General features: G+C 37.3%; 2 protein-coding genes across 2 annotated transcripts in view; both read right to left on the reverse strand.

Annotated features, from left to right (window-relative positions):
* The window catches only part of LOC115682848 (disease resistance protein L6-like), a 53,908-nt gene that overhangs the window by 2,556 nt on the left and 35,542 nt on the right, over positions 1-15,810 (reverse strand). The gene's annotated exons all lie outside the window — the stretch shown is intronic.
* LOC115665393 (disease resistance protein L6-like) lies at positions 205-3,181 on the reverse strand. The gene is made up of 3 exons (XM_030587281.2): positions 2,214-3,181; positions 753-1,848; positions 205-591 (listed from the first exon to the last, which is right to left on the reverse strand). The coding sequence occupies exons 1-3, from the start codon at positions 3,179-3,181 to the stop codon at positions 205-207; spliced, it is 2,451 nt and encodes an 816-aa protein (XP_030443141.2).

Here is a 15,810-nt window from a genome sequence, read left to right on the forward strand (position 1 = left end):
CAAACGTTCGCAACAATTCAAAGATAGGTATTCAAGGCTTTCCAATTGACAAATCGACTTGTCAATTTTGACTAATTTGACACAGCCATTTAGGCTCAAACGTTCTAAATTTGAATGAGCATAGAAGTTGGGGGTTCTCTCCAAGCAATGGCAATAGGACAGATCCATGACTTTCAAATTCTTCATCACCTGTGAAAAGAAAAATCACGCAAAGATTACTTTCGAATCTAATAAGACGGAATAATAAGAGTTGTCTAGCATATAAGATACCTCCATATGGCTCCACCCCTTCCAATCATCCGTAATTTCACTCTCAGATAGATCAAGAAAAACCACACCCTCCATGAAGAAATTTGTAATGTTAAATGTTGGGGGAATACGATGCCATGAAAGCCATCGTAAATGTGGAAGGAGATCTGAATTCTCATTAGTTGGAGGACCATTTGATGGCGATTGGTGCCAAATAAGGCTCTCTTCATTTTCCACTTCAAGGAACCTTAGTTTTGACAGGCTCTCAAAGCCCTCATAGGTAAAACAATACTGCCGCCGATGGTCAAGGCGGAGCCGGAGAGCTTCAGCTTCTTTATAACCCTGCCCAAAGGAAAATTGAAAAAACAAAAAGGCTGAAAGGAAACCCATTTATTCAAGTCCACCATATTAAGCGGCCGAGCTCAGTACTATCATTCCTGTAATACAAAAAGTAATTGGCTTTTTTAAAAAAAAAAATCCATGAGGGGGGGAGGAGATTTTACCTTACGTCTCCTTAGCAAATCCACTCCTTCCTCGGGATCCCACACCCTACTTTGCTTCTCTATTTTTAAGTTACTTTCTTCAAGAACTATTTCTCTTCCGAGGTCTCTGAGTAGGTCATGCATCCATACTTCATTGTCCTTTTCAATACTTATCAAAGACATGTTCTGCAAAACTTCCATTGCCTCGTCCGGAAAAAATTTAGATTTATCCCAGAAGTGAATCACGATATCTTTGTCATATCCAATGAAAAGACAAGCTATATCGAGAAATATATGCTTCTCTCGAAAACGTAACGCATTATAACTTATTTTCAGCTTACTCTGAACATCCTCAGGAGGAATATTTTCCAACTCCTCTAATTTGCTATCCCACTTTTCCACTTTAATGTTAAATAAAAGTGAGCCTATGACTTTAAGAGCTAGCGGCAGACCTCCAGCAATGCTTATCGCCCTCTCAGATTGGTTGATATACCCATCTAAAGGAGAATCTCTTTTGAAGGCATGTTTGCTAAAAAGTTGAAGAGATTGATCATGATCCATGCCGGTAACCTCATACTGGTCGTCCACTTCGGACCTCTTGAGAACCTCTTTGTTTCTAGTAGTGATAATAAGTTTGCTCCCTACATCAAACCAATTACGCTTACCTACGAGTGCATCCATATGTTTCATGTTATCCACATCATCGAGAAGGAGGAGGACTTTTTTAGTACACAACCTCTCTTGAATTGTGTTAATCCCATCATCTACGGTGTTTACTTCCTGCCGTTTCGTTTTGAGGATGTCAGAAATGAGTTGATTCTGCAAGTCTTCAATGCCCTTGCGTTCTGACATTTCACGGATATTGGATAGAAAGCAGCAACGTTTGAAATATTTTGAAAGTCGATTGTAGATGATTTTGGCAATAGTCGTCTTTCCGACACCACCCATTCCGTAGATTCCTATAATCCGTGTTTCACTTGTCTCATCACCTATCATTTCCATGATTCGATCCACATGTTTGTCGACACGGACGAAGCAGTCTGATACCACCAAATGAGCCTTTTTCAACTCACTGAAAATCATATCGGTAACTGTTTTGGCAAACTCACCTTGTCGTCTAGTGTTGGAGATCAAAAGGCAACGAGTTAGACAACTGTGTTGAACCAAATTATGTTCAGACAAGAGCGAATCGAAACTAGAGACATATTCGTAATGTGCTCTTCAAGGATTTATTCCATTGTAGATGAATTAGCGTTGGTACAGACGGTTAATGAAGGACTTGAACTGAAAAAAATGTTGTTTGGAATGAAAAAGGACGAAATTGGGATTGTGCCATTATTTAACGTGATTTCTGCGGGATAACTTCAATAGCATAAAATTCAATTTTAACAAGACTAACACAAATATAGAAAAGAAACCAATCGAAACGCATCAAGTTTTAATGGTACAAGGTACATGAGATGAAATGCTAAAAGCAGTCACCTTTTCTTCTTCTCGCTATGGAGATCCCATCCGTGTATTGCCCCAACTGCAGTGAGAGCATCCTTCCATTGACATATAGTCTCGTGGCCATACCGCCCCTTCTTTTCATGTGAAAGAAAGGCCTTTCCATAACGCCCAGTTTGGTATCGAACCACTGAACGGGCCACATTATAAAAAATGGGCATGATCTTTTGTCTTCCAGCTTTCTGGAATTCGACCATCTTGGCTAGCTCCTTGAGACACCATACGCTAGAGGCATAACCTTTCGAAAAGATAGGTATTGAGATCTTTGACGCCTCAATTGCTTGAAGAAGTTTTGGGCCAAACTCTTCCCCAACGCGGAGCTCTGTGTCATCCTTAAATACGTGGATTCCCACATCTTGAAGACTAGTATAAAGGAAGTCGGTAAAAGCTAATCGAGTATCTGGTCCTCTGAAACTGAAGAATACTTCATAGTCATATCCTAATGAAATATCCATTCCTTGATCTTCTGCTGAAGTGTGAGTGGAAGAAGCGCCTTCTGCTGTTCCATCGTTTGCAGCTAAATTGTTATTTGCCTCCCCTTTCTCGAGGGCGGCAGGGGCGTCATCGTCGCGGAGGGCGGAGGAGAACTGGCGGCGGAGCTTCTTGAGCTCTTTGATGGAGGCGAGTACGGAGGGCTTGGAGCGGAGGACGTCCTCCTGCTCCTTGTTGATGGACTCCATCTGGAGGATGCGTTTGCGCTTCTTGCGGAGGGCGCAGAGGCGATTGTTGATGAGGCTGAGGACGGGGCCTTTGGTGGCGTCGGAGGGAGAAGCGGACGACGCCATCGTCCGGTGGTTAGGCGAGAGGAGGAGGTTAGGTTTAAAGGGTTGGGGTGGTGGTGGCGGCCACCGAGAGCGGCGGATGATTTGGGTGTCTGGAGGAGGAAGGGGAGTATTGGAGATTGGGTGAGGGGTTCTAATGCAGGTCGGGTAATAAGGGTACATCAAGACTTCTGACTCCGGCCACTCCACCTTTCGAGATTCATCTATTTAGATTTGGAAAAATTTTAAATAATGATCTGGAAAAAACTTTATGTCAAATAAAAATCTAAAATATCTTTATTTTTTTAAATAAGTATCTAAAATGAATTTTATTTTAAATAAGAGCATGAAGTGTCTATGTAAATTTAAAAAAAGGATCTGATTTTCAAGATAGTAAGGGCATTTTTGTCTTTTAACTTTTTTTTAAAAAAAATTTCTTTCTTTTTTCCTTTCTCTTATTTTGTCGTTTTTTATTTTTTTTTCTTTTTATGATTTTCTGGTGAAAGAAAAAAAGATAAGAAAGGAATAAAGAAAGAAAAAGAAAAAAAGGAAAAAAGAAAAATAATAAAATATAATTTAAAATTAAAATGATCTTTGGATGAAAATGCTCTTGATCGATCAAAATATTATGTTAGTCAGCGACTGGCGAGGTCAGACCCTTATTTAAAACTCTCATGACCACTTCAGGCCCTTATTTGAGATTGACATGCCACTTTAAGCTTTTATTTGATACAAAGTTCAATTCACGTCCTTATTTGAGAAAATAAAAATACTTTATAAACTTATTTAAAATTTTCTCTTTATATTTATTTGATTTGACGTTTTTGGTCGCCCCCCCAATGGCCAAAACCACGTCATTTTCTGAAATCTGTTTATCATCATCAATTAGATTTGGATGTCTATTTTGCTGCCGCCAAATTACTCAAATGCCCTCATGCAGGAAGATAATTTTTTTTTTAATTAATGATAAGTTGGTCAAGCATGTAATTCATGACATAAATTTTGATTGATTACACGTTATATAATCGTAGTTTATCCTATAAAATAAGGCTAGTCAACGGTTTCCTAGATGCTTCCTTTGCCTTTTCGAATACCCCTTTTGACCTATCAAAATATTAGGATAGGTCTACATCAACGTGATTAGGCATTTCATAAAAATGATGGGCCGCAACCCTTGCCGGTGATCCCGTGATGATAATTTACTTATGGCACAGGTAAAAATTTCAGAAGAATTGGTACTTCGTTACTTCATTAGAATATGGATAAATTCTTGATAGCGTTGGTAATTTACTTATCACACTAATAAAATTTAGAGTTAATACCATAAAAAACCCCAAATTGATATACTTGTGACAAATTTACCCTAAACTAATTTTTTGACCACCAAAAACTCCAAACTGGTACATCTGTGACAAATTTACCCTCCGTTAATTTTCGTTAAATTTTACCGTCGAATTTGCTGAATTGGATAACACGTGACAGTTAACAGATATATTAGTTTAGGGTTTTACCATATGTTTGTCACATATTTACCATTTTATGGTTTTTTGTGGAATTAATTCGATTCAACGGATGGTAAATTTGTACAAGTGTACCAACTTGTGATTTCTTTTAAACATTGTTTGGCATTTCTTTTAAACGTTTGTTCACATTGCATAAAGTCTTAGTCTTACAATATGCAAGATAAATTCAAGTAGATAGTTCTCACCATCACTATACCAAGTGGGTATAGCAAACCCATGCACAAACGCAATAGCTACGTGGCATGCCCCGGTGCAACCATTTCCTCTACTTTAACTATGATAATTCAGATATATAGATCCGATTATGCTGATTTAATTGCCACTGTAGTTACTGAATCAACCCTATATCAAATATCCTCCTTTTTATCTCATTTAATGCTGACTATTTATTCACTTGCTTACAGAGAACATTAAATTGAACCCAATTATCCAATATATAGTTTCGAACAAAAGCACAAAAGCCTGCAAATTATTTCATCATATTGCATTTGGTAAATGTAAGTCATTGAAGACGTACGACCTTTGCTTTCTATTATTGACATAAATTATTTGAAAGATTGTCCAATACTAATTTCAGGACTAATTTCTAATTTTCAAATTAGACTATCGTTTTATTTTGTCATAACACATTTTATACTTTGCACGCCATTTCTAAAAGAGATTATTTTAATATTAGTTTTTCTTTAGCATCCGGTTTCCACCAATGCGATTCAAATTCCAATTTTAATTATTAATCAAATCTAATTTTATAACTATAATAAATTTAATCTATGTTTTATGAATGTATTTCCTTAAACATTATATTTTGAAAACTAAATATTATATTTTGAAAACGTATGAAAGGCTACCCCCACTTTCTTTATGAGTAATGGGGTTTTCATTTAACTTCCATTTCCCAGTTCTATTTCCATTGACCAATAAATATTATTCCCCAGTAAGCCCGCGCCTATAATAGTCGTTGCAGGAGCAACGAAAAGAAATAAAACCAAAAAATAAAAGACAAGTGCTGTGATGGCATTTGTTAGACAAGGGGCCAAGGTGGAAACTCTGAAATTATCTACTAAACTTATTTGTCAAATCTATGGTATAGAAATCTTGCTACAATATCTAAATTAACTTGATAAAATCGAAAAGTTAGGACTTTTTCAAAGAAAATTAAGATTCCATGTCAATTAATACAAAACTGAAAATTTATGTTCTCCATAATAAAGTTGAAAGCTCAGGACATTTTTAACAACGATTTGGAAAGCTCAAGATTCTCTAGATATGGAAAATTCAGTTTTTTCCAAAAATAACTTTCTTTAAAAGAAAATGAGAACCGTTTGTATTTTTGCACTTGTATAGTTTCTATTTCATGAATCCATTCATTCACTTGCTAAAACGATTATATTGATTTGAGTATACTTATTAACATTACTTGTAAATAACCCGGATTTATTTTGTTAAGCTTCAAATGACGAAGAGCTTGTGCTTATTGAGTAAAAGTGCGCATCTTTTTTATCAGCATTGATGAAAAAAAAAACCACATACTGCTAAGCAATTGTAATTAAGACGCCATTAAGTAAAACCTGTTATGCGAAACAGTGAACACGTGTTATTTTACAGATTATCATTGAAAATCCCTAGGAATTATTGAATTTGTGTTATGGAATCATTTATCATATGCTGCCGGCCACAAAAAGAAAAAAAAAATCATCTATCAAATGGTGGCCGCCTATCAATCAACTTTTGGAGTAGTTAACCCATCGGAGACCTCAACGGTCATTCACGGTGAAACGGGCCCACGAGAATCCGAGGAAAATCTTGTGCCTTTGCATTGTTGGTAGGACTTTAGTCGAACAAACCCCGCGAGGCAAAAAAAACAACAACAACAACACCAACATGAGGATGCATTTCGGTGGCAAGAAATCGTTTACTATTGCTCTTGTTTTGCCCCTTCTTTTCCCGAGTAATCTCTTTTCATAGCTATACTCATGAGAAATCGGTCATTGAGATCTTGTTTTACCATCTTCACTTTTGTTCCGACTGCAGACGTGGGGCCTGGATATAGGGAAGAAAGCAACAATTCTCAAAATCGCGCGAAAGCGCTAATAGTAGATGATTTTTGGCGATAGTCATCTTTCCGATGCCACTCGTCCCATAAGTTTCAATAATCCGTGTTTCACTTGTTTGAGTACCTATCGTTTCCATGGTTTTATCTTCACAGTGATCGACACTGACCAAGCAGTCCGATACCTTCCAGATAAATCTTTTGGGACAAGATAGCATATGAAGGGATATGATTCTTCAATTTGAATTTCTTTATTGGCATCAATTATGTGGTCTACCGTCATACAAATCTGACATTTAACAACGACTTTTTTTTTGGGGGGGGGGGGGGGGGGGTCTGGATTCATCCACGACTTTAGCTTGCAACAACTGTACAATTTTGTTCCTTAGGGTAATACTTTCCCAAAAAAAAGAAAAAAAAAGATGGAATTGTCCCTCACGTTGTTCCTCCTTTATTTAACTCAGGGTCAGTTTATTCGAGGAAAAATCAGTTTTTCGGAAATTTTTTTACGTACTTTCTAGTGTTTGAGTTACGTAAAACTATTCAATGATGGAAAATGTTTACCATGGGCTAAAAGTAATTAGCTTAGACAAAATGACTTGGCAAGAAGAAATCGTTTTCCCTGATTTCTATCCTAATTTCTTTGTAATCGTTGTTATTTTGATGGATTACAGAATAAACAAAGATGATATTGATTTTAATTTATTAGTCATTACATGTTACTTTTAACAATATGCCTTTAGTGGATTTACTTATTACCAATTAGGATAAAATCAATTTTAGTCAATTTGTTTTCACCATAATCAAATTCTTCTGGTTTACTTTCTCATAAAATGAATTTCCTAAAAATATTTTTCTTGTGACAAAAAAATTCTCAACAAGATAAACACACCCTAAGAGTTTGTTGTTATATGATTTTCGATATAATTGATCGGAGGAAATCACAAGATGAAATTATCGATGAACATGAGAATTTGAGATGGATTTGTTGTCGCATGATTTTTGCGGGTGAACAAGAGAACAAATGAATCAGTGTTGGATTTTACAGAGTGATCTAGTGACTTTTTTATTTTATTTTATCTTTTTGATGAAACCTCTACTTTTATAGAAGTCTGACTGTGAGGCACAGAGTACCAAATAAAATGAATCATTGGCGTGATTCCTTCTCGAGCAAAACTGGTTCGTGGACTGTCTGTAGTCCAAGTCTTCGTAAGACTTTTGACTTTGTCCTTCTAATCCCGTGATGTTTCAGTCTTCTTTTTTTTGCACCAACCGTATGTTGTTCTTTTATTTTATTTATTTTTCTTTGGAGAGTGGCAGCTAATGTTATACCACGATAAAATGAGGCATGGTTTACTTAGGTTTAGATTGCCGGTGTCTGTATCGAAATCATATCAACCAATCTCATGCAATATTTAATCTAACGATTTTATTTCGATGCAAGGTAAAACTATGTTCATACGACACTCTCGTACTTTCAATTTAGTTAAATTAGACGGTATTGATTTTTTTATTGATTGATGACATGATTGGCTAGACTATCTAAAGATCAAAGTTTTTCTGAATAGATAGTATTTGTTTGGAAGTATTTTTCTAAGTTCTAAATCAATTTTGTGATAACTAATTCCACGTTCCACGATAGAATATAGCCACTTCGCAACTAATGTTTCACGATACCGACTCAACAACAACCAACATAAGCTACAGTTACCAAAATCAGCTTCTATCAACCGTTCTTTAACCAACCAAAGTCACCCATAAAGCGTTGGCGCATACAGAATCATTTTTCGCAGTCCATATTATGATCAATCCAATGATGAATAAACCTTGCCTCCCCTCCATTGATCTCACTCGATCTTTTCTTTGAGAAACGGTTCAGAGATGAAAAAAGTTCAAAAGCCCTACTTATCAAATGCCGCTGGCCACAAAATACAAAATCATTTGTCAAATGGTGGCTGCCTATCGATCAATTATCAAAGTGATTAACCCACTAGGGACCTCAACCGTTGTTCCTGGCGAAACTGGCTCGCGAGAATCCAAGAAAAATCTGGTTAAAGGCAAAGTGATAACGAAAGAAGTAAAGCAATACAAAAAAAGAAAAAGAAGATGGGTCATCCTACTGTGAAAAAAGAAGACCCCGTCAATGCTTTAGGGCACCTTTGTGTTGTCGGCAAGATTTTTTCCTGTGCTGTGAGGAATTTCTCTTCATAGTTATATTCATGAAAAATTGTCATTGAGATCTTGTTTTACCATTTTCTTTATTTAACTCAGGGTCAGCTTGTTTGTTTGATGAAAAATCATTTTTGAGAAAAAAAAATTTCCGTGCTTTTTCGGTGTTTGAATTACGTAAAACTATTCTATCATTGTAAAACGTTTATCATGGACTAAAAATAATAAGCTTAGAAAATAACGACTTGATAAGAAGGAATCGTTTTCCCTTATATCTTGCTGCACGTTGAAGTGAGAAGAATATACTTCATAAATGCTCAATTTTCTTACATTCCCAAAAACACGATCATATATAATTCTTTACAAATATGATTTCATAATTTCTATCCTAATTCCTTTATAATCATTGTTACTTTGATGGATTACAGATTAAACAAAAACGATATCAATTCAAATTTATTAGTCATTACATGTTACTGCCAAATAAAATGAATCGTTGGTGTGATTCTTCTTCTTCTTCTGTTTTTGTTTTTGGTGGATGTGTGATTCCTTCTTGAGCAAAGCTGGTTCATCATGGACTGTTCGTAGTCTAAGTCTTCGTAGACTTTGACTTCTCTTCACTACACACGATGCCATCACTCCCCCCATGTGACCTGACCACCGACAGCCGACAGCTCCCGCTCCATCCACCATAATCAGATCACGGCCCCCACTGTCCTTTTCCTCCCTGCTCCCCATTCAATTGCATTCTGTCTTTTGCTGCTGCCAAAATAACCCAAATCCCCCTCGTGGCGAGGAATCTCCTCCTTTTCTCTTTCTTTTTTGGGCATTTGGTTTTAATGATAAAACAGGGCCAAGGGCCTCTGTCCGTGGCTCAAAAAATCCAGCGAATTCACTGAGTCGCCATCCCCCCCCCCCAATTCCACAATTCCATCGACGCAGGTCGACCAGTTACCTCGTGGATAGATCGACGCACGAAGGTCAGGACTCGTCATGGCAATGGGCGGGCGGCAATTCACCGTGATACTAATTATCCAAATTATTTTTAGGTCGTCAAAATCCAAAACTTATGTGAGGACAAAAAAAAAATACGTTCCGTCAAAGTTTAGTATAAGACGGACATTGAAAATCTGATGCGGTGGCTTGCTTGGAAAACTACGAGCTTTAAAATCTGACATGGATTTGACTGCACATGAAAAAATACCATAAAAAATCCTATATTTTACCTAGTGTGACATCGATTCTCCAACTCATTTTTTTCTGTATTACTAATATCCCAAATTTGTACTAGTTACCAAAAAACACCTTCCATCACAATTTCGTCTAAGACGACGGATAAAAATCCGATGTGGCCAAACGCATGAACAACGGCAGGTGAATAGAGCTAATGTGGATCTGATTTGACTTTGGTATAGTCGAAAGTGATTTTGGACAACTTGTCAAAGTTTTAAGTTTTATTAAAAAAAACTGGACTTAGTAATTTTTAGAGTCCCAGAAGTGAGATAATCCACGAAATGAGCTTATTTGAAACTCAATATGCAAAAGAAAGGGTGCGTATGGTAACGTTTCTATTTCTGGGAATAATTTCTTTTCAGAAATAGTTTTTTTTATTTTTATTTCCTGGAAGAGTTTCTAAGCAAAATAATGCGTTTGGTAACTGCATAAAATTTCTATTTCTAGAACAGAAATACGTTTGGTAATTGCACAAAATTTCTATTCCTGGAATAGAAAAAGAACAGAAATGCGTTTGGTACAACTAAAAAAATTTCTATTTCCAATTTTTTTCATTCAAGTTTATATCTTTTATTTAAGTGTAAGTACAAGTTATAAATGAAAAAAACCAAGAAGCATTATTTATTGATTTGTCTAATCCTTTTTATTATATATTAATTAATTTTCGTAATCTTTTTATTATTCTGAATACCATATTTATCTATTTCAAAAGTTTCTTCACAACCGCTATTATAAATACTATTTATTCTCATATTAAATTACCAAAAGATAAAAAAGAATGCTTACATCTTAACCATGTGTTAGTTGTTTTTATTACCAATAAATAAACAAAACAAGAACTCATCCTACGAATGTGAAGAACTCTCTAGGTCAACATTGACAGTGCTATAATATACAACAGCTGACGTCACTAATTTTTGTCACTTAAGAAGATTATACATTTCTTTCTCTTTATGAACTCTTTCCTATGATGCATAGAATTCTTTGCCACTATATATATATAAAGAACATTCGAAACTCCATATACGACATTATAATAACACGTGGATGATGCCGATTTTAGTGGGCGCTTGAATATGATCCATTCGCTTTATTAATCACTTAAATAGTCACAGTAACTTTGAAAATTAATTTATATAGACATGAATCCTTAATTTTCTTTTCTTATAATGATTAAGTTTACAAAATCAATTTAAATTTGATTGTGACTTATATATATAAATATTTACATCTTGTTTTCATCCAATAAAGTTGAACATGTAGGTGAAGGAGTAGTCTTCATTTGCAGCAAGAAAAACGTAGTTGAATGCCAACACTCCAAAGAGATTCTCTATACTCCTAGTACTAAAATATCCCATCAACTCATGCTTTGCCAAATATTCAAAGCTTGCCAAACCTCTGTTTGAAACGCTGCACAGGCTTTGGATTTCAAAAATACAACGATAATAATACCTGCTAATTAACAAAATGTTGCCAAATATTTATAAACAACATAACAAAAGTCAGAAACATAAAGTCATGGAATCTCAGGCATATTGTGATTCCTTGCCATTTGATTTGCAATATTTTTCCTAAGCATGTTCATCTCAACTGCCTCCGCATGCCACTCATCTGCATCCTCTGTTACCTCTGTTGCCGTAGTTTTCCAAGCAAGAGGATCTAGTTGCTCTTGCTTCTCCACTTCAACTGTTTTCCCCTTCTTATCAGCTACTTTTGCCACAGACTTCTTTAGCTGCAGGTGCCTGAGCTCAACAGGCAGCAAGTACCAATTTAATCAATGCAAAGTTAATCTGAGGAGTTGAACAGAACAAGCATCACAAACAAATTTGTCCTCTATAACCCTTCCTCTTTGTTCTATTTTCCTCCAAAAACCACACAAGAAAAGACTGATAGACACAAGAAATATCACGCTTCACGGGGAGAATCCAATCAAACAAACCAAGTGCAATTGAGACAAGGAATAATGTAGCGTTCATACACAAGATTAATAATGTAGATGAAGTAGAAACAATACAGGTTTAAGGCACCACTCAAGGAATTCAAAGCTCACCACATAAATTCCAGTAATTTATTTTTGAAAGAGACAACGGTATCAGTTGAGACCTAAACAACTAAGACAACGGTTGGAAACACATGCAAATTGCAAATACGTTACCAGATTAGTTATGACAGTGGAAATTAGCAAACAAACACCAACTATACGTCCTGCAGTTTACATGCTTCAAGAAAATTGAAAATGAGAATTAGCTCATTGTTTTTCTTTTCAGAATTACAATTCCATCCGGTTGCTTCAACATTGATCTCAGTTTCACGCTCAATGAGCAACAAGACAATCCTAATTGCCACCCGAATCCGAATCCTTATCATGCCCAAGCCTCTTAATCCTGATTGTTCGCCGCACATTCACCGGAGAACTTTAGAGAAAACTCATTATCCCTTGCAGCCACCACCACTACTCGCACCCGAACGACAAAACCAGATTCCCAAGCAGCCCAAGAACAGCGGGCAGCTAGTCACCGGCCCTCGGCTCACGAAAATCGGGACAAATTAACAAAGACCATTCCCATTCTCTTCTCAAATTCAAGACTCCATCCTCTCTTACCAGACCCTTTTGCACCTAATCAAGCCAAATGCGAGCCAACCCGTTGGTACAATGGGTTCCATCACGAGAGCTCGAATTCCCGGAAGGGACCCTAATTCTTTGAATTCCTTCGTCAACCGAGGGCCGCGGCCCGCACCCAGATCGGCGGGGCCGCCCTCGCTGCCGTCGAGCGAGGGCCGCCCTCGCCGATTTGGGCGCGGGCCACCCTCGCCGCCGTCAACCGAGGGCCGCGGCTCGCGCTCAAATCGGCGAGAGTATCAAACAGAGACGAGAAACAGAAAGGCGTACCGGTGGCTTTCGACTGGCCAAGCTTCGCCGCGAGTGACGGGGGTGGTGGCCGGTGCTCTGCAGACGACGGATGATGGAGGAGCCGAAGAAGCCGCTGCTCGAAAGGAAGAAGAGGTAAGAAGTAAAAATTTTAGGGTTTACATAACCCTTTTTACCTTTCTATTTCTATTTCTGAGAATAAAAAAGTAAATATTTTTCACTTCTTATTTCTGCTTCAAATTTATTTCTTGGCCACTTTTTTATTCCTGAGAATAGAAAAATAAAATGCGTTACTAAACAGGTTTCTATTCTTTTTTTATTTCAGGGAACAGAAAAATAGAAAAATAAAGAAATAGAAACGTTACCAAACGAGCCCAAAGAGTCTACAATTTTAACTCTTAAGAAAAGTGGAATTGGAATATAATCTTGCTTTGCTTTCGCCCTTTTTCCTCTACGCGCTCGAGACTTTTACATTCTTCCACCTTCTTTTTAGCATTATACTTTGGTCTGCTCACACGACAACTTCCTTCCAGATCCTTCCTTGACCTTTGCACATTTCTTCCTTTGCTCTGCTCACACCCATCCAAAACCCTAAAAACCCCATGCCCATGGGGCATGGTCATTCCCGGTGGTTGATGAGCTCACCTCCTCAAATGCATGAGTGAAGTGAATGCGCCAACACCAACAAGGCCTTCAGATTTCGATCGGGTACAGATGTTGATTAAATGGACCTATTTGATATTTGATAAGGACAGCATGGAGGAAGCACGTGGTGGGAGCCATGGAGGAAAAAGTAAAATCTCACTAGATCCGGAGATGAAAAAATGTTCCCATCCTGGAGAAAAAATGTTCCCATCCTGGAAAAAAAATGCTTGCAAGACGGTATCGTTACTTTTCATAAAGTAACGGTACCGTCCTGACCACACGTACCTAAATGTATGAGATCAAGTATCCATTTTTGAATTTTTTAAAAATAGATTATCAATTTAAAAAATTCCATATTTAGAGATATGTGGTCAGGATGTACCGTTAAGCATTGCCTATCCTGGAATACATAAATTCTTTTTAGTCTTTTATCCTAAAAGTTATCAATCATGAGTACTCCACGAGTGAAAAAAGACTTCTGAAAATGGAAAGTATTAATTTTCTTGAATTGAGATCGATGAAAGATCAAATTTGTTCTCCGATGGCTTTAGCTTTGATTATACCCCACTAAACTTTTGTTTTGGTAAAACGAAAGTCCGAAAGTCCCGTTGCAGATTTTTTTAAATCAAACGTCTTCCGTTCTAATCGAAATCGTGCTTCCTCCACTGGCTCAAAGCTCAGGGAAGAAAAGAAAGTGGGTGGGATCCACTGCCTAACCCCTACTCTTGTGAAAGCAAAAGAGAGACTTTTCGTATTGATGCGGGTCCCACTATCAAGACCTTTGTTCGTTTCCCACATAATAATAAGGAACTCCAAAAGAGGAGCGCTACGTGCGCGATATGCATCTTAATAAGGAATCTGAAGAGTTCTTGCTTTTGCAGCTAAGGGGTAGTTAGTAGCAAGCTCTGATTCACAACTTCCACTTCCACGTTTATAGGTGTTGTCATTAGTTTCTTCCATTTCCTCTATCCATCTTCAATTATATTGGTGCATATAGCGGCAGAAAAAAGAAAATACAATGGTTTCCATCTCTGCCTATTAAAAGACAGTTTTACATCATCTTATTCACTGAAGAGAATAATATCTATCAAGGATACAATGAATATTTCGAGGGAGGAAACCAGATTCAAGGCTTTAGCTTTATGTTAGTATAAATAGATAACGTTAGGACTTCAATAGAACTTCTTTCAGTCATAGAAATTTAAGAATTCTAATTCCACGACATTTGCAAAAGCTATTTCCTAATATATATATATATATATATATATATATATATATATATATATATATATATATATATATATATAGTAGCAAAAATCGCCTAATTAATCTTTTAGATTACTATGATTCTACAAACTACTTCTATCTCAAATCTATTGTGTTTTATCTTTATATTTTGGGTTCAATAATTTTGAATTTTCTTGTATTTTACTATATTTTATAGGATGAGTAGGAATAGCAAGGGTTTTCGTACGAGGGGAAGTCTCGTCTCTTCAACGAAAAAGATGTGCTCGGAGCAATTTTGGCTGGGAAAATAGCCAATACCACTAGTATTAAGTAAAGTGGGTCTCGTTCCTGTCACGCCTCGAACTCCAACGAGCTCGCGACATCCCCTGCTCCGGTCGAAATGATGCGACGTCCCAGGAACGTCGCCGACCCAATCCAAACATCAGAGCCACATGCGGAAGCGAATAACAAAACCCCGGACAAATAATGACGACAACGGGGTAGAACAACAGAACAATCCAGCAACCACATATTCATACAACACCAAATATACAAACATCATATTACAGACATAAATACAGACGAACATTCTCTACCACCGTTTTAAACAAAAGTTCAGGGGTTTGGTTATCTTAACTTCACTATCGGATAACCCAAGTTATACAACCCCTAAAACCCTAGGGAAAAACCTAAGGATCGCCCTCCTCCAGTCTGCTTCTGAATCTTCGGGTCTGAGCCTCCGGACACTCACCTGCAACTCCACTGGGCACCAAAAGCGCTCTCCCGGACTTCCAAAAGAAAAGGCGCACTTCCGGGTTTAGGGCCGGGTTCGAAAGTGGCGGTTATACAACCGTGAGACGAATCTCAATAAGTGTACAACCCCAAACCCCACGTAGGCACTCACGTACCGCCAGACGAAAACACACATAACACACAACGATCGGCCAAACTAACAATCACATACGACCCTACCTGGAATCCATCACGCACGTTCCTGCACGTTAGACAATAACACAACCAACACATCACAGCAAGGAATCACAGACGCGCGCGTGCCTCAATTATAAGACAAAAACCACTTGGGCACGTCCCATAC

The sequence above is a fragment of the Syzygium oleosum genome, unplaced genomic scaffold, assembly GCF_021117445.2.
Source record: "Syzygium oleosum isolate NSW1041296 unplaced genomic scaffold, Sole_v2.1 Sole_v2.01, whole genome shotgun sequence".
NCBI lineage: Eukaryota > Viridiplantae > Streptophyta > Magnoliopsida > Myrtales > Myrtaceae > Syzygium > Syzygium oleosum.

Excerpts from the sequence above, each read along its gene's own strand:
- LOC115665393 (XM_030587281.2), bottom strand. The coding sequence starts at position 3,181 with ATGTACCCTTATTACCCGACCTGCATTAGAACCCCTCACCCAATCTCC. Across the intron at positions 1,849-2,213 it reads CATAGCGAGAAGAAGAAAAG|ACGACAAGGTGAGTTTGCCA; the intron begins GTGACTGCTTTT and ends CTCCAACACTAG. Across the intron at positions 592-752 it reads ATTTGCTAAGGAGACGTAAG|GGTTATAAAGAAGCTGAAGC; the intron begins GTAAAATCTCCT and ends TCCTTTGGGCAG.